General features: G+C 50.6%; 2 protein-coding genes across 2 annotated transcripts; both read right to left on the bottom strand.

The window, feature by feature from the left end:
- Positions 1 to 781: 781 nt before the first annotated feature.
- On the bottom strand, positions 782 to 4,597 carry LOC125546128 (probably inactive leucine-rich repeat receptor-like protein kinase At3g28040). Its single transcript, XM_048710286.1, has 2 exons — positions 2,758 to 4,597; positions 782 to 2,667 (listed from the first exon to the last, which is right to left on the bottom strand). Exons 1-2 carry the CDS (start codon positions 4,515 to 4,517, stop codon positions 1,041 to 1,043), a joined length of 3,387 nt encoding a protein of 1,128 aa, XP_048566243.1. The 5' UTR covers positions 4,518 to 4,597; the 3' UTR covers positions 782 to 1,040.
- A 446-nt stretch (positions 4,598 to 5,043) lies between these two features.
- LOC125546129 (probable NAD kinase 1) lies at positions 5,044 to 11,474 on the bottom strand. The gene is made up of 11 exons (XM_048710287.1): positions 11,191 to 11,474; positions 10,811 to 10,918; positions 9,818 to 9,989; positions 9,575 to 9,694; positions 8,815 to 9,107; positions 8,580 to 8,674; positions 8,120 to 8,223; positions 7,545 to 7,618; positions 6,785 to 6,863; positions 6,107 to 6,414; positions 5,044 to 5,719 (listed from the first exon to the last, which is right to left on the bottom strand). The coding sequence occupies exons 1-11, from the start codon at positions 11,233 to 11,235 to the stop codon at positions 5,414 to 5,416; spliced, it is 1,704 nt and encodes a 567-aa protein (XP_048566244.1). The 5' UTR covers positions 11,236 to 11,474; the 3' UTR covers positions 5,044 to 5,413.
- Between the last annotated feature and the right edge of the window lie 12,484 nt (positions 11,475 to 23,958).

Below are 23,958 nucleotides of genomic sequence, written 5' to 3'. Positions count from 1 at the left end.
AATTTAAAATTGTTGAACCATGTAAAAGAGTGTTCGTGTAGTGCGTTAAAAATATTTAATGTGTGCGATGAAAATATATAAAAAAATAGACATGTGTAAATGAAAAAAGAAAAAAAACTATGAGAACCAAATTAGTGCGCGTGCATGAGCGACTGCGCTACTGGGCCGGCCCAATGCAGCAAATACCAGCGAATTCCCCTCAAGGTTAAAAATAGACCGGGATTAGAAAGTTTAGTGTGCTGATTTCAGGGATTCAGAGTTGGGGGTTTGGTTTAGCTTCCGCCTACAAATTCAATGTTTGTTTTCGACTTTTTTGCATACCCCTATGAACAAGATGAAGCTAGAGAGAGAATCAGTGCACACGGCAATGGAAGGTGCTATAGCAATGCTGCAAAATGCCAAGCCTCCGGTCCATAAATGAAAATCCAATCTAAGATCCCGTGCAGGGCAGGGCCCCAAACACGTCCAACAGCAAGCAAACGGTGAATGCATAGATACATTCATAAGAAATCTATCCACGGCGGACCCGGAGTTCATGCATGCTCTTGGATGTGCGCTCACATGCAGCTCCTGCTGTAGCAACAGTCAACAAGGAACGAACAAAGTAACTCCCAGATGAGAAGAGATAACGGTGTTGTGTTGTGCATTCCAACACGTAAGCCAACTTCCCGTTACAGCTCGACCGGGGACAAGAGTCACGAGAGCTAAGCTAGCGACATCGCTTTCAAGCAGTAGAAAAATAATGCCTCTCATCACTCACATTTTGACATCCAAAAGCACAAGAAGAGAAAAGGGTAGCACGACACACTGTATACGTACAAGAGGTGCACGCCGGGACCTCAATAGTAACTGATTAATTTTCACTAGTAGCAAACACGTGACACGAACACGCACAATAGAGAGCAGCAATGCACGTCGGCACGTACTACTCGCGGATCTATGCATGCATGGACATGGTACTCCTACGTACGTCTGCATGACAATCAATGGATCTCCCTCCCCTACCTCTGGGCTCTGGCTGGTCGTCGTACTTTGACGTGTCAGAAGAGTTGCGCCGTGCATCCGGGCAGCGAGGGGGCCCGGATGACCTGCAGGATCTGGACCACCTCCGCCATGGACGGCCGGTTCGACGGGATCTGCGACGTGCACACCACGCCCAGCTTCAGCACCGGCAGCGCCTCCTCCTCCGGGAACTCGCCGCGCAGCGCCGGGTCCACCAACCGCTCCGCCGCCGCGCCGTCGTCGTCCACGCCCGCCCCCTGCTCCAGCGCCACACGCACCTGGTCGGTCAGCACGGCCACGTCGTCCTCGCCGTACTCCACGGCCCGCCGCCCCGTCACCAGCTCCAGCACCAGCACGCCGAACCCGTACACGTCGCACTTCTCGTTCACGCGCAGGCTGCTGCACGCCAGCTCCGGCGCCGCGTACCCCATGGCCGCGCTCTGCATGAACCGGCAGCTGCCCATCGCGCCCACGCCGCCGTTGCCGTCCGGCTGCTGCTGCTGCTTCGGCTTCCGGAGCAGCCGCGCCAGCCCGAAGTCGGCGATCAGCGGGTTGCACCGCGAGTCCAGCAGGATGTTGCTCGGCTTCAGGTTGTAGTGGATCACCGGCGGCCGGAACGACTGGTGCAGGTACGCCAGCCCCCTCGCCGTGCCGGCCACCACCCTGAACCGCTCCGCCCACGTCAGCGGCGGAAAAGACGCCGCGCCTTCGCCGTCCTTGCCGTGGAGGCGCCCCTCCAGGCTGCCGTGCGGCGCGTAGTCGGTGACGAGGAGCTGCAGCTGCGGCGTCCAGTAGTACCCCTTGAGCGGCATCAGGTTCGGGTGCCGCGCCTTGCCCAGCACGCGCGCCTCGCGATCGAACTCGTCGCGGGACTCCACCACGCTCGCCGTCGACAGCTTCTTCACGGCGACCACGCGGCCCTCGCCCACCGACGCGCGGTACGTCGTCCCGAACGCGCCGCCGCGCCCGATCTCCGTCGCCTTGCTCAGCAGCGCATCCGCGCCGCCAACGAAGTCCTCCGTGCGGAGGCTGCTCCCCGGCCCGAACGTCACCATCTTCCCCGTGGCGGCGAGCTTGCTCGACTTGGTCGAGCTGCCGGACACCACGCTGCTCTCCAGCTCCAGCTCCTTCCCCTGGAACAGCCCGTCCGCGGAGCCGCCTCCGACACCCCTCCGCCGCCGCGCCGACACGTTGAGCAGGGCGATCACCACGACTCCGAGGACGATGGACAGCGCCGCGCAGATGGCCACCATGGCGGACACGCTCAGGAACCGCCGTTTCCTCGGCGCCGTCTCCCCGCCGCTGCCGTCGCCGTTCGCCGCGAGGTCACTGTCGTTATTGTTGCCGCCGTGCGTGTACTCGTTGGGGTCGAGCACGAGCGGCTTGGGCACGTTCATCACGCACGGCTCGGCGACCAGCGGGCTGCACACGCCGAGGTTGCCCTCCAGCGCGCTGGCGTCCAGGCTCTGGAACACGCCGGACGCCGGCAGCCGCCCGACGAGCCGGTTGTGCGAGATGTTCACCGCCAGGAGGCTCTCCAGCCCGCCCAGCTGCTGCGGTATCTCGCCGGTGAGGTTGTTGTCCTCCAGCCGCAGAATCTCCAGCTTCTTCAGCTCACCCATGCCCGCCGGTATCGGTCCCGTCAGACTGTTGTGCCCCATGCTCCTGCCATGGCAGCAAAACAATCAAATTTTGTCACCCAAAATCTGTCAAATTTAATTTACAAAGTGTAGCAAATTTATTAAGAAGTCTTACAGTAGGTAGAGAGAGGAGCACTTCCCGATGTTGTCGGGGATGGGGCCAGCGAGAGAGTTGCCGTCGAGCTGGAGCACGGCGAGGCTGCCGGACTCGCAGAGGTCGCCGGGCACGGGCCCGTACAGCCCGCTGCTGCGGAGGTCGAGCACCGTCAGATTGCGGAGCAGGCCGAGCTCCGGCGGCAGCTGCGTGCGGAGGTCAGTGCTGGAGAGGTTGAGGTAGCGGAGGTTGAAGAAGAGCGCCATCTCGGCCGGGATACCGCCGGTGAGCTGGTTGCCTGATAGGTCGAGCCACTGCAGCGTCTCGGCCAGCCTGGTGGATCCCGAGGGCAGCACGCCCGTGAGCGCGTTCGACGACATGTCCAGCGTCTCCAGCCCGACGTCGAACAGGGCGTCGGGGATGCTGCCGCTGAGCTGGTTGCCCCTCAGATGCAGCTCGGCGAGCCTGGTGCAGCCGGACATTGCCTCCGGGACGGAGCCGGCGAGCCGGTTCTTGGAGAGGCTGAGGTAGCTGAGGTCCTTGAGGTCGCCGAGCGAGTCCGGCAGGTTGCCGGTGAGCGCGTTGTCCGATAAATCGAGGTGCTGGAGCGCGGCCAGCCCGCCGAGCCACGCGGGCACGGCGCCGGAGAGCCGGTTGGCGGACGCGGAGAGGCGCACCAGCGAGGCGAGGCGCGCCATGGACTCCGGGAGCTCGCCGTCGAACGCGTTGTCGCTGAGGTCGACGGCGCCGAGGTGCGGGCAGAGGCCGATGTCCTCGGGGACGGCGCCGGAGAAGCGGTTGCCGCTGAGGTCGAGGGTCTTGAGGTTGTGCAGCCCGCCGACGCCGGGCGCCACAGGGCCGGAGAGGCGGTTTCTTGACAGGTCGAGCGCGCGGAGCCGCGAGAGTGGCCAGAGCGCGTTGGCGAAGTCGGGCGCGCCGGAGAGCTCGTTCCCGGAGAGGTTGAGGTGGAGCAACAGCGGGCTCCCGGCGAGGCCCGCGGGCACGTCGCCGGAGAGGCGGTTCCCGGAGAGCACGAGGAAGCGGAGCGCGGGCGGGAAGGAGCTTGGGAGCGGGCCGGAGAAGGCGTTGGATGAAAGGTCGAGGTAGCGGAGGGAGGCGAGGAGCGGGAGGTCGTCGGGGAGCGGGCCGTGGAGGTTGTTGCGGGAGAGGTCGAGGAGGCGGAGGGAGGGGAGGAGGGAGAGGCCGGGGCGGAGGGCGCCGGAGAGGTTGTTGCGGGCGAGGGAGAGCGACTGGAGGCGCGGGAGGCGGTCGAGGCCGCGGGGCAGGCCGGAGGCGGAGGAGAGGGCGAGGCCGTCGAGCGCCAGGCGGAGCACGCGGGCGGTGGCCGGGTCGCACTCGACGTGCGGCCAGCCGCAGGGCGTGGCGTCCGACTCGGCCCACGCGGCCAGGGCGCCCGAGGGGTCGGTTAGGGCCGAGCGGAACACCACCAGCCCCAGCACCTCCTCGTTCACCGGCTCCGGCAGCACGTCCGCGTACGCCGAGCGCGGCCCGACGACGACGCAGAGCAGCAGAAGGAGGAGGAGGAGCACGGTGGTCGGAGCCGCCATTTCTGACGCTGCCGGGATGGGATGGGCTGGACCGTTGGAGTGGCAGTGGGATGGCAATGGTGGAGTGATATGGAGGTGGCGATCGACGGCGATGGAGAGATCTAGTGAGGTAGATGGACAGTGAGGGAGTGGTACAGTGGGCGAGGCGAGCTGGGCGTTTTGGTGGGAGCATGGTGGAGGCGCCCGTGAGCGAGGGGGGTAGGTTGGACGCATGGAAAGCAACAAAGGAGTTCACGTTCTCGCTGCCGCCCGGGGGGATCCAACTTGGAAGAAGGCACCGCGCGCGCGCGGCAATTGAGGCGGCGCGGCGACGCACAGGCGCTGTTACTGTCCGTCTGCCTGTCTAGTCTACTGGTGGTAGCGGTGGAAATAACAGCATGATGATTTTGGGCAGTTCACTTTGTTGTAAGTTGTAACTGCTAGTAGCTCTGAATGCCACGCAGAGTGATTCAGACAGGTTTGTCTGACGAACACGGTGCGTGATTTTGGCCGCACGGGAAGTAAATCTAGCCTTGGTTTGTGTCTTTCTCATGTCAGCTTCTTGTTGTACCGGATTTGAAAGAACATATGCTCTTGGCCCATGCTGTTGCTAATCACTCTTCTCTGGTAACTAAACCAAAAGAAATCTGATGAAAATACAGTAGATAAGAAGCTTACCTTTACACATGCCTTGCCCTTCAACTGCCTGGTGTGTTCAAAAAAAACTGCCTGGTTGCACAACTGCAAAGAGAAAAAACTGTAACGGAGAAAAACAGTGAGAAACACTGCCGCTTTTTACCAACGAAGGTATTATTTCATTCACATCATGGGGGGTGCGACTATACATGCCGTGTGTGTGTTCTCTACATACATTCTGAGCTGCTGCCAGTTCCATTATCCATATGGCCACCACATCTACTACATCCACATGAGCACATCGCTTGCCACTTGTGCTGTCATACATTGCATCAAGCCCAAGGAACCCGTGGCCACTCACTGTATACATACCACTACTCCACCTCCGGCCAACTTCTACAGGTAAACAGTAAACAGACACGAACCAAGCAAATCCACGGGCGCCTTGCCATTGCCCAGCTCAAAGCCTCAAACACAACGCAGCAGCACTCCCATCAGTCGCGCGGGCCGTCGAGGGTCTGCGTCTTCCGGAGGTTCCAGTGGAGGCCCTCGTGGATGCTGCGGAGGAAGTCGGTGGTGGAGTCGACGAGGCACGCCGTCGGCACCGGCCAGGGGGAGATGCTGCAGATGAGCGCGTCGCCGGGGGCCAGCTGCTTCCGGTCCTTGCCGTCGAAGGACGCCCACGCGTGGCCCCGGCTGTTGTAGGGCACTTGGATGCGCAGCGTCACGTACTCCGGCAGGATCAGCGGCCTGAACGACAGCGAGTGGGGGCAGATCGGCGTGAACAGGATGCCGGGGACCTGCAGATGCAGATGCAGATGGAGGACGCCAACGGTTAGGAACCAAACTAGCAGCGCTGGACAGGAGAAATGGCACGGGGAAAACAGCAAACTTATTCGGATGGACATTGGCTTGGATCTGAGGGCAGAGTGAAGTGTTTAATGGGTAGAAAACAAGAGATTAACTGCACTTCTTGCTTTGTCAGAGAGCCCTCAATCACAGGCTACTTCGAAAAGGAGAGGTTGCAGTGCAAAGTACAAATTGATAACAGAGCTAAGCCTGCAATCATCCCTCTTCACTGTGCTGACTAAAATGAATTTGGAGCGAAGCATCGCTCTAACTACTAATAATGACAAAATTTACTGCAATAATGCGAGCACAAGGCTGCAAATCAGAGTAGGGCATACCTGCGGATGAACCATGGACCCTCCGGCCGCTAACGAATACGCTGTGCTTCCTGACGTGGTTGATATGATGAGTCCGTCCCCTTGTACGCATGTGACGAATGAGCTGTCGCAGTAGCATTCCAGGTAGGTAAGGTAGGATGATATTCCGCGGTCAATTGTAACTTCGTTTAGCACCAGGATTGGCTCCTCGGTCACGATCTCGTCCTTGGCTGCGTCACGGATTACATGACACTGGAGACGGTTTCTCAGTGTTATGCTGAAAGGTCCCTTCAGCACGTTGTCCAAGCAACCACGGTATTGCTCGCTTGCTGAAAACAGGTTAAGGACAACTGATGCCAACAGGAGAATAGAGACCATCATGTGTGATTGATTTATTATTTATCAGCTACCAAGCATGGGGGTTTTAGACCAATTTTTATCTAGGCTTACTGAAAATATAGGTCAGAATAGCCAATCATCGACAACTAATCATCATAGGGAAGAAAAATATATGCTATATATGAACATAAAACTTCAAAGTTTCCATATATCATGCAAAGTTAAAAATGATGCCTCATATGTAAGCAGGTACCCCAGGTAGATAATAGTATGAGGGAAGAAAAATGCTATGGAGGACATATAAGCGTTAAATTTTAGCAGCATATATAGCAAACACTCATCATCGATCATAAAGGATACGGAAAGGTGTCATGAAACCCAGTGATCCCATGGCGAACGCAACAACTGGAGGAACTGGTCCTTTGAACAATGATGCCGCCTGTCATGAGGTTAAATCAGTAGCCAGTTTCAGTAGCAGTACAGAAGAAACTGATCCAAATTAAGTCTTGCGTGAAGTTACGAATCAAAATAAGAATATAGCAAGCAACTGGTTTCTCTTGACAGAAAATATAATTTGTCCAGCCAAATGATGGCAGTACTTGAAATAGCACACAAGATATATAATTTTGTCAAATGAAATAGCACGCTACTATGAAAATCAAACATCTAATATATGAATCAGCAAAGCAAAATTTATCCGTCACAGCAAACTATATTAGAACTTTCCATTCTGAAGTAAGTAACTCTCATAAGAACTAATACTGGAGAGATCTGTAGACCTACTTAAGTTGTTCGCCTATGGTACATCACATAAACCATGCATGTTGATTATTGACCAAATATGCATGTGAAACTGCAATAAACTACTAAGTCCGCATATTCAAAAAATCCTGACAGGAGCCTAAAGCTCTGCAATGCCTGACATGGGATGCAATTACAGATTCAGAGGAACTATTAATAAGTATTGTACTAATACAAAAAAAAATATAGGTAGTTTTAGCCATTCTGGAGCAAATTATAACTCAATGTGGCAAGTATGAAAATTGTACAAAAACTTGAGTCCATACAAGAATCTGCAAGGATGCTTTACAAAATGGATCAAAGAACTGTATTTGCTTACCCATAGAACAGTTCCATCACCACCAAGAGTTACAATGAGGTCAACCTTCTTGTGCAACATCTTTTTGTCGTCATCTATCAGAATTTTCTAATTAGTTGGAGAGAAAGGGGGTGTTGCTAGGCGAATAGATTAAGTAATGGAATGATTTAACAGACTAACAGAACTCAAAAGATGAACACAATAATGAACAAAATAAAAAAATGTTGGCCAATATAATCGTACAATGAAAGGTGGGTTAGTCCTAAATCCACAACTAAAATTAAGTTTTTAGTGGTTACAACTTCCAGCTATTCTGCAACTTATGTGCACATTCTAGACCTTTTGATAAAAAAGCACAGTTTTAATACTGTGTACAGTTCGGCCAATAATGATTTACGTATATATCTAGTGTAAGGAGCTTTATTCAGATTGATTCAGTTATCAGGACCATTCTTCCTTCATAACAATATTAGAACAGAAAAAACTCTGGTCCATAGCTGAAATAATAATTTAATTCTTAATTATATCTAATGTTCTAAAATGACTAATCTGGAGCAGCATGAAAGGACTGCATTACATGCAATAAATTATCTTACCATTATCCCATGTTTGCACTGTGTTGTTAGAATCGTCTGTTAGAAGTTCCTTGCTAACCCACGGTTCCACAAAGACATTAATATTTTTGTGCTCTTTAAGCCATCTGCAGTAAAATAAATGTCACTTCGGAGTTTTAGTGCTGCAAGTGCAATACATATTTTACCATAGCATGATGGCATATATAACCTATCTAACAAGTGCTTGCATCAGCGATATCAAGATAATTTGGATAAGTAAGTGTTTAACTGAAGACAAGTGCTTGCATCAGCGATATCAAGATAATTTGGATAAGTGTTTAACTGAAGACAAGTGCTACGTGCAGTGGTGAATGTGTAGCAAAATAACTCACAGTTCAGAAACATGGAAAACATACACTTTTTGAATATGTTCACAGATAAGGTTCACATAAACATGACAGTAAGACTGGCAACCAGTGCTGCAATACAGAAGAGAACCCACCTGACCATTTCAGCACAGAGAACACGAACAGAGTTGGAGTTGGGTTTGGTTATGAAAAGCACCGTTTGTGGCCGGGATTCCCACTTCAGCAAGATCTGAAACCAAGGCATCCATTGTTAAGAAAGATAGACATGTTTAACAATGAAAATTCTTTGATCAAGTGATTCCAGGTTCCCGAATCAAATAGGTACAACATTTTATTTCAGAATGAAACAAACAGAATAAGAGGCTCAACCTGTTTACTGCTGCGCTCTGCGGTTGTAATGTCTCCTTTCTCAAAGGAAACAAAGTCATGCTTGTGCTGGCCGTTTTTGTTCCCATTGCATCCCCATGAAAGTCTAAATGATGCCTTTCTTCCCACCATACTGAGACTAGGTCTTGGGTTAGGTCCAGGAACTTCGTCCTGGAGAACCTCGTGTGAACATATCCCATGGTTTCCACAACATCCTGTTTGATCAGATGCAGGTGCCTCAAGTGATAGTTGGCTGGCCATTTTCCCTAGGTTATCATCGGTACAAGTGCCACAGTCTGCACAAGGTTAACAGTCCAATTAGATTTTTTCTCAAGGGTTCCAGTACATTGGAAAACAGCATAATGCATTTCACGGTGTAAGATACGGATTAACCATTCTGGGATCCATCCAATTATACTAGTATGATACTCCCTTTGGAAAAATAAAAAGTGTGACCACATGAAGCACGTTGTGATGACCCAAGACTCAAATTTAATAAAAGCTTCCTTTTGTAAACAGCCATGGGCATCAATCTGTGTGTAAACATCTAGATTTGCATTGCACGGTACTTTCATAAGAAAAGCTTCCTTTTGTAAACACATGCTGATAAATACCAACAGTAAATTTCAGATTATTGAGAATCTGGAAACTATTTGTTTAGTGACCTGAACTAGTACGCCACTTCATTAAACCAACTATGAACTCAACGGATGATACTGTCTGTAAATAGTAAAAGCATCAACTGCAAATGTATAAATCTGACCTTTGATTCTGGTTTGTTGCTTTTGCGCCGTCTCTAACTCATATTTCCGTTTCCACTCTGCCGCCTCCGCTTGAGCAGCAGCCTTCCCTTCAGCAACTTGTCGCAGTGCTTTTGCAACAGCTTCAAATTGACAAAATCGTACCAGTCACTATTTGGTGTGCAGGTAAAAATCACAGCATATGTATATGTAACTGTATATAAGAGGATTCAGGTAGGGTCATCTGAAAGTGTGTGTGTCCTTACTTCTCATAGCCTCTGAAAACTCCACAAGATGTTTATCAGTTGACTTGATAGGAGTTTGAGCAAGGAATTCATAAGCTGCCTTCTCTGATTCCACTGAACTAACTGTAGAGATGGAGTCATTTTCACTTTGATGCGAGGCTGTGAGGTCCAGATTTACTGTTTGATCGGAAACCTGAAATACAAGGAAGGTCTGTCAATAAGACAATGGGAAATCTGATGAGGGGAACAGAGTCAAAATGTCTCCAATTCTTTATTTTCCTTACGGTGCGGACGTTAATCCCTTTCAGTTCAAATCCAACAAACCGATTGCGAGCTAACATTCTAAGAAGATGTTCACCTTAGTTTAGCCTTGCTATATATATTATTACAGCAGATAATCCCAATAAGTAAATTTACAAGCTCTGAAGGATTTCCAGATCAGCTCAGCGTATAAGCGCATACGGGCATATGAACTTGTAAGATGTAAGCTTCTTAAAGCTAAACTGGGGAGATGATCAATTCACCCTATATCGATTAAAACAATCACAATCACAACATAAACTGAGCAATGCATGTAAGGTGAAATGTTTGCCTGCCAAACCCTGACCACGAATTGGACTCGTGCTCTGCAAAAGTACATGCGCGACGACCCTCAGATGCAAATGAGCCGCACGTTTTTTAATCAAGAGAATCACCACGAAGATTGGGTAAACGGGCTGATAGCCTGAAGATAGCCACTGCATTTGTTTAATTGGGAAAGTAAACTAATGTCGAGAGGAATTCAAACATTCCCCCAACCGCAGGACAAGCAAGTTAGGTGGCTGAAAAACGTGCGGAGCCGTACTCCGGACTGTGGTTAGTTGGTTGGAGGTAGCGCCGCCCATGACCGTCAGATTCAGGCCGTCAGGCACGCAACAACGCAAGCGGAAGCGGAAGCGGGCAGGAAGAAGATGCGTACGGCATGACCCGGAAAGCGACACGCATTTTATTTCATCCAGTGTACCGTGTACGTACCTTCTCCAGCAGCGATCTGGAGCTGGGCGCCGCCGGGATGGGTATCGGCCCCGGGTTGAGGCTCCGGAGCCTCGAGTCCGGCTGCTGCGCGAGCTGCTGGACCGCCTCCTGTCAGACAGAGATAACGAAGCATTCGTTCGTCAGCAGCAGGAAGGCAACAGCGACGTTTTTCTTGAGAAGTTGAGGTAACCAGCAACAGCAGCATGCCGCGGGGCCGATTCCGAGCACCCGCTGCGCGGAATGCCCGGAATCGAGGCGGCCGCGAGGCACGCGGGGGGCGGGGACGGGCAGAGCTCGGGCTCCCGGCCGCAGAAAGCCCCCGGCCCCCGAAAAAAAAAGTAGCTAGTGCGGCGGCCGGATCGGAGGGCGCGGGTGCGTACCTGGTGGGCGGGCTCGCCGAGGCTCCGCGCGGCGTCCGTGGCCATGGCCGTGGCGTGGCGTCCTCTGCTCCGCACTGGCGGATTCCCGTTTGGCTTCCGCTTCGGTGCCGGGTGTGTGTTTTGGCTTGCTTGTTGGGGGCAGTGGTGGTGTGGTGCTACGTGCGTGGCCTGGGATTTGCGAGGGGTGGGTGGAGGTGGTGGTGGTTGGGCGCTTGCGCTTGCGCGGGTCGAAGGAGGCGAGGACGAGGACGAGGGGAGGCTGTTGCCGGGCACCACCACCTCCCCGGTTCACGGGCTATTTATCGGCGCTGACGCCGACGGGAGATGAGACGAGGTGGCTGGCCGGGTCAGGGGCTGGGGCTGGCGGGGCCCGCTGCGCAGTCAGGTCGACGCGTGCGCCGGTGGGAGCGAGGGAGGATGGATCTTTCTCATTTGCTTCGGTACGGGGGAGGGAGGGTGGGATGAATAGGTCCACGATTCAATTCAAATCACCAACCCAGGAAGAGCACTTTGGCCCCTCAAAAAAAAAAGGAAGAGCACTTTGGTTCACAAAGAATTTTGAATACAAATTTCAAGGACTCCACCACAAATCTATCGTCAGATTTTTGACCATGGCAAAATCAGACTTTCTTGTGGCAACTTCTGTTTGCCGAGGCTCACAAGTTTACTTAGCAAGCATCGCAAATCCGACTCGGTTTATTTATTTATTTTGCCAGAAGAAAATGCCGTGATCATAGACTAAATTTGACGTCCTCGTGCCAAATAAGTTTGTATGACTAATTCAATTTTTCTAAAGGACCTTTACTCTTTTTTCAGAAAAAAAAACTAATGATTTATTTGCACTTTATTTCATGGGTAATTTTGCATCCACTTAAAACCACTTCGAAAGAATCATCCCTTTTTGTTAATGGCACAACCAAACATTCAAAACCAATCTTGCTTGCAGGACTTGAATACCAAAACATGCTTAGTGAGAGAGGAAAGACTTATTGCAAAACCCTATAATTTCCCTTTTGTGGTTGCAGACAACATTTTTCAGCATCTAGCTTGAAAGAATGGTAATAACAACATACCAACAAGATAATGGATTTAAAGAAAATATGAAATACTATATTGCCGTTCTTGGAACCTTCGTGATTACTACTATGAGGAAGACACTGATTGCTTGGTAGGCCCATTCTCCTTTGGGAATCTAGGAGCAAAATGGTAGTACTACTAAATTAGTCCCACACTTATTTGGGAAATACTGATGTGGCTCGCATAGTTTGGTCAGTACTTGAATTTTTTTAACCCTGTACTTTTTTTTCCGACCGTGCTTCAAAAATCATCCTCTAACACTGTACTTGATGTTAGAGCTTTGTTATCAACGAGACATATACCTAAACACCTTTAACGCGAATATTATCTAGGATGGACGGCTTATTTTACAATCTCAGGGAGCAAAACTCCCATAATAATATCCCGCACAATCAAGCTTTATGATAATAGAAAGAAAAACATGTAGTTACTTGCATTTGAAGAGTTGGTTCCCGAAACCGTGTTTGCGTAGTTGGTGTGTATATCCATAGCTGTTCAAAATGATTGTTTTTTTTTTCTTTAGTCATAGGCATAGTGTATCTACTTGTTTTTTCCTTGTGTGTGCTGAAAACGACTGATTTTTATGTGAAGAAACAGAAGGATTAAAGAAAGGCACAAGTCAACTATCCACAATTACCCCTAGAATTAATTCTACATTTTCCAAGCATGCTGGCTGGACGATGGCGACAACCGACAAGTTAAGCAAGCAGCTGCTGGCTAGCTTACTTGCAAGACTTGTCTTGGTGTGCTCATCTCATCTGCAAGACTTGACCGGCTAATTCAAGTCCCTTTTCATTTTTATCTATCAAACACACGGGCAGAGTACTTCACCAGCTGCGATATGCGCCTTTGCAGAACACCGTCAAAAAATTTCTTTTTTTACGAAAATGACCCAAATCTATTATTAAAATTCAGCAAAAATACAAAGCATCTCGATCATAATAAAATTTACATTGAGATTCCAAGACTCTCAAACAACCACTCCTGCCGCCGGCGCGCCGCTGTCGTCGCTCCCCTACCGGAGCCGGCTTGACCTTGTCGATGACAGCCGGGAAGTGTTCGTGCACGTGCCCCTAAGGGCCAGCGCCCTGGAGCAGCAGTCGTCGTCGTCGTTGAACCCTTGCATATATATATATCTAAAGCACCTGACAACAAATATCGCCACAAGACGAAAAACCCTAACCTCACCGCCACAAAAAGACGGCAGGAATCTATGCTGGAGCTCCGTCAATGACATCCAAACGGATGAACTCGAGGAGGATCGAATCCCGGAGAACAAACTCGAAGAAGTAGCGCCGCCATCCACCCAAGCACCACACCTGCGAGGACTAAAAAACCCTAACCGATTCCCTGCCGAGAAGGTCCTGGTCATCGATCGGCCGTGCTCCCATTTTCACCCGGTAGCAGTTAAACACCGCCAGAAGATCGAAGCCGTGCGTTCACTGACGAATATATTTTTCAGCGGAGGTGTATATTCAAACGATTCCCTATGGACAAGGTCCTGGTCGTCGATTGGGCAGCTGCACGCGGCCGGGCCCTGGAGATCGACGCGCGGACAAAAATCTTTATATAATATATGCCTTTAATAATAACGGTATAAAAAGGGCGGGAGCTGCAAAGGTTAAAAAGGTGCTCGTGGGCAGAAAGGGAGAGGAATGAGCGGCATTTTTATGCTTGTTTTTGGCGTTGGATGGACTCGTGGAAACGTGTGTGATTGCCCGCGCACGCACTTTTACCACGAGCATCGTCCAAAGCTAGGCAGCCATGCATCGTGGTCGTGGGGAAAGACGTGGGGGTCGTGCCGCCACGCCACGGCGGCCGGGCAGAGGCGGGCGGGGCAGCGGCACGACGAAAAGTGAAGGCCCGCCGGCGCCGAATGTCAAAGGCAGTAGCACTAGTACTAGTGGCAGCAGGATGCGGCGTGCGGTACGTTCCGCGGAAGAATTGGCACGCGCGAGGGAGCGACTCGTCCGTCCGTCGCGGCGGTGGTTGGCGGTTGACGGGGCCGTACCTGCTACGTGCGTAACTGGGGTCTGACGGTGCTTGTTCCATTCATCTCAATCTAGAAGGCTCCAGAACAACCGTTGTGTGGTTAGGAAGTTTGATGTGTTCTGTTGCCATTTTTAATGGCGTACAGAATGAAGATGATATGTCAGAGCATCTCCTCCAACCTTGTGCTTCAAATTGGACACGTCAAACGTCTCCAGATAGCATAACACTCACGCTCATCTCATCTGCAAGACTTGACCGACTAATTCAAGTCCTTTTTATTTTTATCAAACACACGGGCAGAGTACTTCACCAGCGGCGATATACGCCTTTGGAAAAACATGGCCCATTTTAATTTACCCGGTATGTACGTACTGGCCAGCCAAAGGATCGGTCCAAGACGTACGTACGCTGCATATTCAAACGATTCCGTCCTTGTCGTCGATCGGCCTGCTCCCGTTTTCACCCGGTAGCAGTTACATACTACCAGCCGATCGAACCAGAATCTTTGGTGTTTTTTACTAGAACCAAAATGTAGTATGCCTTTAATAATAACGGTATAAAAAGGGAGGGAGGTGCAAAGGTTAAAAAGGTGATCGCGGACAGGAAAGGGAGAGGAATGAGCGGCATTTTGATGCTTTTTTTTGGCGTTGGACGGACTCGTGGAAACATGGGGTGATTGCCCGCGCACGCACTTTTACCATGAGCATCGTCCAAAGCTAGGCAGCCATGGTCGTGGAAGGGACGTGGGTGGGGTGGGGGTCGTTGGCGGAGCGACGTTGGTCTCCGATCTGAGGACTCGTCCGTCCGTCCGTCCGTCCGTCGCGGAGGTGGTTGGCGGTCGACGGAGCACCACCGGAGCCTGAGCATGGAGCAAGCACCACCGGAGCCTCAGCGTCGACCGGGGCAGTCAGGTCCAGCGGCTGCTACCTTCGGCCTGCGAGTCTTGCTCTCACCGGCCGGTCGGTCTCAGACTCTCAGGCCAGACTCTCAGGTTCAATGTAAAGTTCAGACGTACACCTTGCAACAACGGTCGAGGATGATGGACGCAACGAGATCAGATAAAACGCGTCATCTTTGCTGGTACCACGAATGGACGATGATAATTTTAAAAAGACGCCTACGATCGAGTCGCTTGCTTGCTTGCTCGGTTTTCTTTCTTCAGGGTCGTCCCTGTTGCTCGCGTGTCTGTGATTGTAATCTCAATCTGAAGGCTGCAGAACAACCGCTGTGTGGTTAGGCAGTTTGATGTGTTCTGTTGACATCTTTAATGACGTATGGAATGAAAGGTGATATGCCAGGGCATCTCCTCCAACCTTGCGCATCAAGTTGGACACGTCAAACATATGCGGATAGGAGAACACTTATCTAATTCTATGCACCTTATAAAAGCAGACACAATTCTATGCACCTTATAAGATTTTCTTTACATAGCATCCCATGTCCTACTCTTCGCCGGACATGGGCACGCCTGTGTTTTGTGTCCTATTCTTCTTCACTGGAATCCGTTGTCCGGCCGTCGACATCGCTGGTAGAAGTGAGGTCCATGATCGAGCAGGATGGTCCGGCCTCATTGTCGTTGTGCCCTGACATGAATAACGCAAAGTTATCAACATTGACAACATTCCCGTCCGACACCGCCTGTGCCACCTCCGCCGCGATCTCCTCGAACATGTGGTCATGCTCCGCCTCATTGATATTGGTACAACGTCCGCTGCTCGTCGACGAAGCCTAGATTCTCCTACGAGCATGGCCACGATGGTAAGCTCATTCGCTTGGCCGCCGTTTTGCCATTCCACAATCTGGCGATGCTTGAGGAGTTTGCTGGTTGTGTCGTTGCTCCTCTTGCAACAACCGGAACGCGGAGACCGGCGGCGCCTGCTCCTTCAACATGATAGTGTCGTCTGCGCCACCATCATGGCTGCTACAGCGCACATTGGTCAAGAGAGGCCCAAGTGCGGGAATCAAGAGGTTTCTTGCAAAACCGTCTGTCCGTCCCACTAAATCCCTGAGATTTCGTAGAGAATCTTTTAAGCGAATACAAATATTTCCTCTGACTAGTTCAGAGAAGGCATTAAATATGATAATTCAATCCTAACTGAAAATGTCCTGAAGACAAATTTTTCACACAGTTGTTGCGAAGAACAATTGTGTGACCATTTACAGTACACACTTCGATTCCGCAAGATCAAGTCCGACGAACCTTTTCGTCAAATGGCCATTTCACTCGGTAGCATTTGAGCAAGGGGTGAGACTGAAGCCAGAAGCCAGAAGCATTAATTTAGACGTTCCTAAGCCCTCAATCATGACGTTACCTTGGTTCTATATCGCCAGTTACTAGTAATAACTCAGATGTAATTACTTAGACTTAAACTCATCCGTAGCATGAAGGGATGTGTGGGGTAGCGAACTCTACAAAAGCACCCTACTGGCACCTAGTTACGCGGCCAGAACCTTTGTATTCACACACTCATAGGCAAGAACACTCCTCTCTGGAGAAACAAGACTGCAGATTTTACCTCCACAACAGAGGGACCTAAACATGTATACATCTTGTGTAACCCACCTACATAGCGCCAGACCAAGCCTTGTTTCCCCCCTCTCTTACTGTGAGATTTATCCCCATGACACCACCTCCCCAATTCGAGGGTTGGATGAAGAGGTCTATATGATTCAATCCAGGCTCCCAATCTTCGGGTGAGCCCCCATGTATTTCCTGCTCCTTCCCACTAATATTGCTCCTTCCGATTAAAAAGAGCACTTATTACAAACCTCTATAATTCATCTTTTCTAGTTTGAGCCGACATTTCTCAACATTAACATGAAAAATGGTCATAATGAGATATTACAACCGTTATAGATTTTAAGTAAATACGAAATATTATATTATCGTTCCTAAGACTGTTAGATGTGGACTTGTGGAACATTCGTGATTAGTACTATGAGGAAGGCTCATTATTAGAAAAAGAGCTAAAGATGAAATTGACACTAATAACGCATCAGAGAAATGGTGCGCCATTACTATATATTAATGGCGCACCACGTGGAGACACTAATGGCGCATAAGGTGCGCCACTAGTAACAAGTTGTTTTTTTTTTCATTTTTTCAAACATATTAATGACGCATCGAGGCAAAGTGCGCCATTAGTAGTTAGAACTACTAATGGCGCACCAGCCATAGAGTACGCCACTACTATATTTTTTTTTTACTTTTTTACAAAACTACTAATGACGCACCGTCGCATAGTGCGCCATTACTAGTTTAAACTAGTATAAAAATTATTTTGAATTCATGAATATCATTAATATTTTGATATCATAAATATTTTTAAGTTGTAGCCTTCATTTCTCGGGCACTTTTTGATATCATGAATATTTTTAAATTTCATGGGCACTTTTTGAATTCATGAGGACACTCGATCTCGATCCCCCTCTATCTTGATCTCAATTCCCCCTCCATCTCGATTCGCTATCCCCCTCCATCTCGATCTCGATCCCTCCCCCCGCTCCACCACCGCCGCCGACGAGCACTCCCCGCACCCGCCCCCGCTCCACCGCCGCCGTCGAGCACCCCCCGCACCCTCCCCCGCGCTCCACCGCCGCCGACGAGCACCCCCCACACCCTCCCCCGCTCCACCGCCGCCGTCGTTGATTTTTCAAGCTTCGGCAACTTTTTCTTAACTGCTGCTGTTGCTGTTATGCTTGTATTCACTGCTGCTACTGCTGTACTTGTCATGATGTTGTACTTGTGATGATGCTACTTATGATCTTCTGAATGACCCATTGGCGACTTCATTATGCGGGGATAATGATTTTGCAGGTACCCTAAGAGGCCCTTGATTTTGCCAGAATGTCGATTAACTTCCGTTCCGGCAAATTCGGGTACTCCATATGTCCTATTTTCAGCAAAGGTCATGCTGAAATTTTCCGTGAATTTTAGCATGACTTTGCTAAAAATAGGACATATGGGGTACTTGCGACTAATGTTGATTATCTTCTGCTCAAAATTTATGCTGCTATAATGTTGTAAGGGTACTAATTGGTCTCTTCTGCTGCTTATCAGAGATGGGGGGAAGCAGCCACCGCCGCTCTGCCTCACCGGAGTACGAGTTGGATGCTTTCGAGTTCTTCACTATCATACCTTCTTCTTCAGTATCAGCCACGAGGCAGGTATATAAAACGAGAGATCTCCCCTTCACCCATCTCATTATGATAACTCTGTTGTTTGCTACATCACTCCTTGTCCCAAATTGCAGAGGCTGCCTGACGCTTTTATGAAGATGCTGGGTGAAGATCCGCCAGATAATGTGAAGCTCCGACAGGCCGGCAGCGGGGTTCGCAGGCTGTGGGACGTGGAGTTGGTGATCGAGGAGGGCCACATGTACCTGTGCCGTGGCTGGGAGAAGTTCTACAGTGCCTACGACCTGCGGACCGGGTACTTTCTTCTCTTGAGGTACGACGATGACGCCACAATGCTCATCGTGAAGGTTTTCAACAAGACTATGTGTCGCATGCGCTACGCTGAAGACGAAGATGCCAGTGCGTTCTGCCTCTTCTTATTCCTCCATATTTGGCTTTGTCTCACATCGATTGTTAACGGTCATTGTTGCATTTGGACAGGCAATGGGAGCAGCAGCAGCGACACTGGCTACAGCCAAAGCAGCAGCGATTATGGCTGTAGCAAAAGCAACAGCGATTCTGGCCTTAGCGAAAGCAGCAGCGATTCTGGCAGCAGCGAAGACAACAAGAAGGATGATCCGGACTGGAGTGGGGGAGAAGAGGAGCAGAGTGGGGATGAGGAGCTGCAGGATGACGATGGGCATCAGGCTGAGGATGACCTAGCGCTGGTGGTGGCTGACCAAGGGCAAGAGATGGTGGTGGCTGACCATGGGCAAGAGATGGTGGTGGCTGACCATGGGCAAGAGATGGTGGTGGCTGAGGGTGGCCTCGCAATGGTGGTGGTGCCTGACAATTACCACGCACCGGTGGTGGCGCCGGCGATCCCACAGCTGGGCGACATGACCACGCCAATTGTGGTAGAAGACTACATCCCACAGCTGCCTCCACCGCCTCGCCGCTCTTGGCGCATCAGGCTGAGGAAGGAGAAGGAGAAGAACAATGAGAACTGAACTATGTCAGGTATGTCAGATCTCCAAAATGATATATATATATATATATATATATATATATATACTTAGTTACCTATTTATCTCTAATATGCTTAGTTTTTTATAGGTTAGCTCCAAAATTACTTATGTTAGCACAAAATGATCAAGTTTACATAATAAGCTTATAGTCTTCTTCTTATTCTTCTTCTTATCCAAAATGACATATGTTAGCTTCATTTTACTTAAGTTGTCTCTAATATGCTAACTTAGAGCTTATATGCTTACTTTCCTATAGGTTAGCTCCAAAATTACTTATGTTAGCACAAAATGATCAAGTTTACATAATAAGTTTATAGTCTTCTTCTTATTCTTCTTCTTATCCAAAATGACATATGTTAGGGCCCTCAGGGAGCGCCTAAAATCGCCGCCTGGGGGTGAGCCGACGCAAAAATTGGGCCTGGGGGCGAGTTGGTTCCCAGCCGCCGGCCCCAGGGCCGCCCCCAGGCACGTTTTAAAATAAAAGAAGTTCGGCTTAAACATGATAAAATTCGGCCAAACACGATAAATTTCGGCCAAACACGATAAATTTCAGCACATTTCGGCGAAGTTCGCGGATTTTCATTACATAGCACATATACATAAACTAATCTAAAGGAAAAACTGGCTGAAGTCGCCGCCGTCGCCGCCATCGTCGTCGTCGGCCTTCTCCTCCTTGAAGCGGGCGCCCCTGCTGGGCCCCTGCCCGGCGTCGCCATGGCGGACTGGTGGCGGCGCATCGTCGTCGTCGTCGTCGCTGTCGCAGATGACGACGACTCCGCCTTCGTCACGGCCGCGTCGACGTTCCGCGAAGCGAAGCAGGGCGGCGCGCCGGCGCTCCTTCGCCTTCTCCAGACGCTCCTTCTCCATCGCTATGGAGTCCCTGTGCGCCCATTCCTGGGCCACTTCGTCGTCGTCGAGCTCCGTCGTCACCGGCGCGGCCGGCTCCTTCTTCACCGGCGCGAGCCCCGGCTCCGTCTTTGGCTTGATGAAGCGCGGAGGAGGAGCCGACGAGGAGGCGCGCCGGCCGAGCGGCGTCTCCGCCGCGGGCTCGGCCTTGCCGCCGAGCAGGGCCGGAGTGCCGGAGGAGTGCGATGAAGATCGGGAGGAGGAAGAAGAGGAGGAGGACCCGAACCTCCTTGGCGCCCATGGCCCGGCGCGTCGGCCCTGCGCCGGGGCGGCCGCCCTCGCTGGGTACGCCAACGGCGGGTCGTTGCCGCCCTCGAGGTACGTTAGCACGCCCTCGAGTGTGCGCCCGGGGACGCCCCACCACAGGTGGCGCCCCTCGCTGTTCTGCCGGCCGCCAACCACCGGCGCGCCGTTGATGGACGCTAAGCGCTGCTGCTGGCGGCGCTCGAAATACGCCGCCCAAGCCGCGTGGTTGTCGGCAGCGTACTGGGGGAGGGAGAGTTGGGCGTCGGTGAGGGAGGCGCGCACGACCTCGACTTCCTCGGCGAAGTACGTCGGCTTCGCCACGGCGTCGGGCAACGGGGGAATGGGAACTCCCCCGGCGCTGAGCCTCCACCCCGTCGGCCCGGCGCGCATGTCCGGCGGCGCCGGGATGTTCGCCTAGAACAGGAGCCAAGACTCCTGTTCGCGGAGCGAACGGCGGCCGAAGCCGTTGGCCGCCGCCTCGTCTTCGGGGTAGCGTTCCGCCATGGCGACGGGCTCGGGAGAGGTAGAGAGATAGAGGGAGGGGCTGGGCGGCGGCGCTCGGGAGAGGTAGGGAGAGGGAGGAGCTGGGCGGCGGCGAGGGGCGGGGCTGGTGTGGGCACAGGCGAGTGCAGGCCACCGGCTATATAGCCGCGCCGCACCCGTGTGTACGCGTGCGAGGGAGGGGAGGCGTCGGCGCGCCGTCCCGTGACGCGCCGCCCGTGAGGAATCAATGGCAAGGCTGACCGGCGGCAGCCTTGGCATTGATTCCCCGCGGGAACCGAGGCCGTTGGGGGAAGACGAGGCGCCGTGTCGCTGACGCGGCGGGCCCGCGGCTGTTTCGGGCCAAAACAGTTCACCCCGGCGCCCCCGGGCGCCCCCCAGCGCGCCGGGTTCGGCCTGGATCCGCCGGCGCTGTTTTCGGCCCAGGCCGGCGAAAATCGGGCTCCTGGGGGCGTGACTGGGCCTTTTTTTGGCGCCAGCGTGAAAAAATCGCCTGGGGAGGCCTTCCTGGGGGCGCGGCTGGAGATGCCCTTAGCTTCATTTTACCTAAGTTGGCTCTAATATGCTAACTTAGAGCTTATATGCTTAGTTTCCTATATGTTAGCTCCAAAATTACTTATGTTAGCACAAAATGATCAAGTTTACATAATAAGCTTATAGTCTTCTTCTTATTCTTTTTCTTATCCAAAATGACATATGTTAGCTTCATTTTACCTAAGTTGGCTCTAATATGCTAACTTAGAGCTTATATGCTTAGTTTCCTATAGGTTAGCTCCAAAATTACTTATGTTAGCACAAAATGATCAAGTTTACATAATAAGCTTATAGTCTTCTTCTTATTCTTCTTATTCTTCTTCTTATTCTTCTTCTAGTCTTCTTCTTCTTCTTCTTCTTCTTCTTCTTCTTCTTCTTCTTCTTCTTCTAACTTCTTGTTTATCATTTTGCACATTTGATTTAATTCACGGAAGCTTGCATGGATGGAGTGCTTCTTTTCCATTTGTGTTTTTATTTTGTATCAATGTGAAACTTTTGTGAATTGATGGATAACGGTGTTGAATGAACATTGTGAAACTTTTGTAATATGTAACGATGGAACTATGCGTTGGCTATGTATGTATATATGATGAAACTTGTGTGTTGGATATGATCTGGTGGACGCAAGTAACATCGTTACATATGACCCCCTGTATGTAAGCTAAGCAGATCTGTGTTGTATATTATCTCTAATATTTTTTAACCTGTGAAAATATCAGAAATGAAAAAAATCCCTAATATTCATACTAGTGGCGCACCACACAATACACTAATGGCGCACTGTTATAATCACACTAATGGCGCATCACCCAACAGTGCGCCATTAGTATGCCTCCCAGGGGGCCATATTTAACCATGTGCTTTGGCATACTAATGGCGCATGATGTTCTATACTAATGGCGCACTGCTTGGTGCGCCATTAGTATACCAGATACTAATGACGCACCGGTGGTGCGCCATTAGTAAGAAATACTAGTGGCGTGATACTAATGGCGCACCAGCAATGCACCATTAGTAGGCAAAACTGATGCGCCATTAGTAGGCCTTTTCCTAGTAGTGGCCCATTCTCCTTTAAGAATCTAGGAGCAAAATGTGACTAAATTAGTTACACACTTTTTAGGAAAAGAATAATGTGGCTTGCATAGTTTGGTCAGTACTCAATGTTGAGTTTTGTTAGCCGCAAGTGACAAGACATGTAGGTAAACACCTTTATCCCTAGTAGTATTATCTACTACTCCTTCCTTCTCAAAATATAAGGCGCGGAGGGACTGCTTATTTTACAGTTTTTATTGAGCAAAACTCGGACAATAATACCCTGCAGAATCAAACTCACATAATAATAACAAACAGCACTGTAAAATAAGCTTGCGTGTCTCATAAGGCAGCCCTGACTTGCATTTGTGAAGTTGATTTTGAAAAGCGTGTTTGCGTGTGTTTGCTTAGTTGGTGCGTATATCCGTAGCTATTTAAAATGATTGTCATTTTATTTTATTTATCTTGGACATGTTGTCTTGTGTGTGTACTGAAAACGACAGGTTTTGTATGGAAAAACAGAAGGGTTAAAGAAAGGCACGGGTCAACTATCTACAATTCTCCTATAGCCTAAAACTTGCACTTATTCTAGCATACTGGCTGGACGATAGCGACTAGTTAACCGAGCAGCTACTGGCTTACTTGCAAGACTTGTTTCTTGTTTGATTACCTCATCTGCAAGACTTGAACGACTAATTCAAGTCCTCTTTGTAAAACAAAAAGGTGTTCGAGTACTTTATCATGTGTAGTGTACATAAATTCATAATAATGCAGTGATGTATGCGTACATGGAAATTCGGAAAACATCGCCCATTTTGATCTACCCGGCAGGTACTTTTAGCACGAAGTCCATTTTAATCTACCCGGCCAGCCAAATGGATCGACGACGTACAGTGCGCATATTCAAATGATTCCCCGTCGAGAAGGTCTTCTTGGTCGTCCATCGGGTAGATGCACACGGCCGGGCCCGGGAGATCGACGCGGACAAAATCTTTGGCATTTTTAGAATATATATGTATTGGCTCACCGGAATATTTTTAGTACTGGTGGCCGGGGAGTGGTTGGTATAATAACGGTATGGTATGAAAAGGGTGTTGCAAAGGTTAAAAAGGTGCTCATGGGCAGAAAGGGTGGGAGATGGCATTTTGATGCTACTAGCTAGCGTTGGACTCGTCGAAACGTGTGTGATTACGCACGCATGCACGCACTTTTACCATGACCAAGATGCAAGTCTGCCGGCCGGGGTCGTGCAAAGTCATCGTGGGAGCCGGGCGACGGGGTGGGTGGCGGTGGGGGTCGTGCGGCCACGCCATGGCAAGGCAGGGCAGGTGGCGCC

Source organism: Triticum urartu, chromosome 3 (genome assembly GCF_003073215.2).
Source record: "Triticum urartu cultivar G1812 chromosome 3, Tu2.1, whole genome shotgun sequence".
Classification (NCBI taxonomy): Eukaryota; Viridiplantae; Streptophyta; class Magnoliopsida; order Poales; family Poaceae; genus Triticum; species Triticum urartu.
The sequence above is the reverse complement of the archived record's forward strand: the minus strand, read 5'-3'. Positions and strand labels throughout refer to the sequence as shown.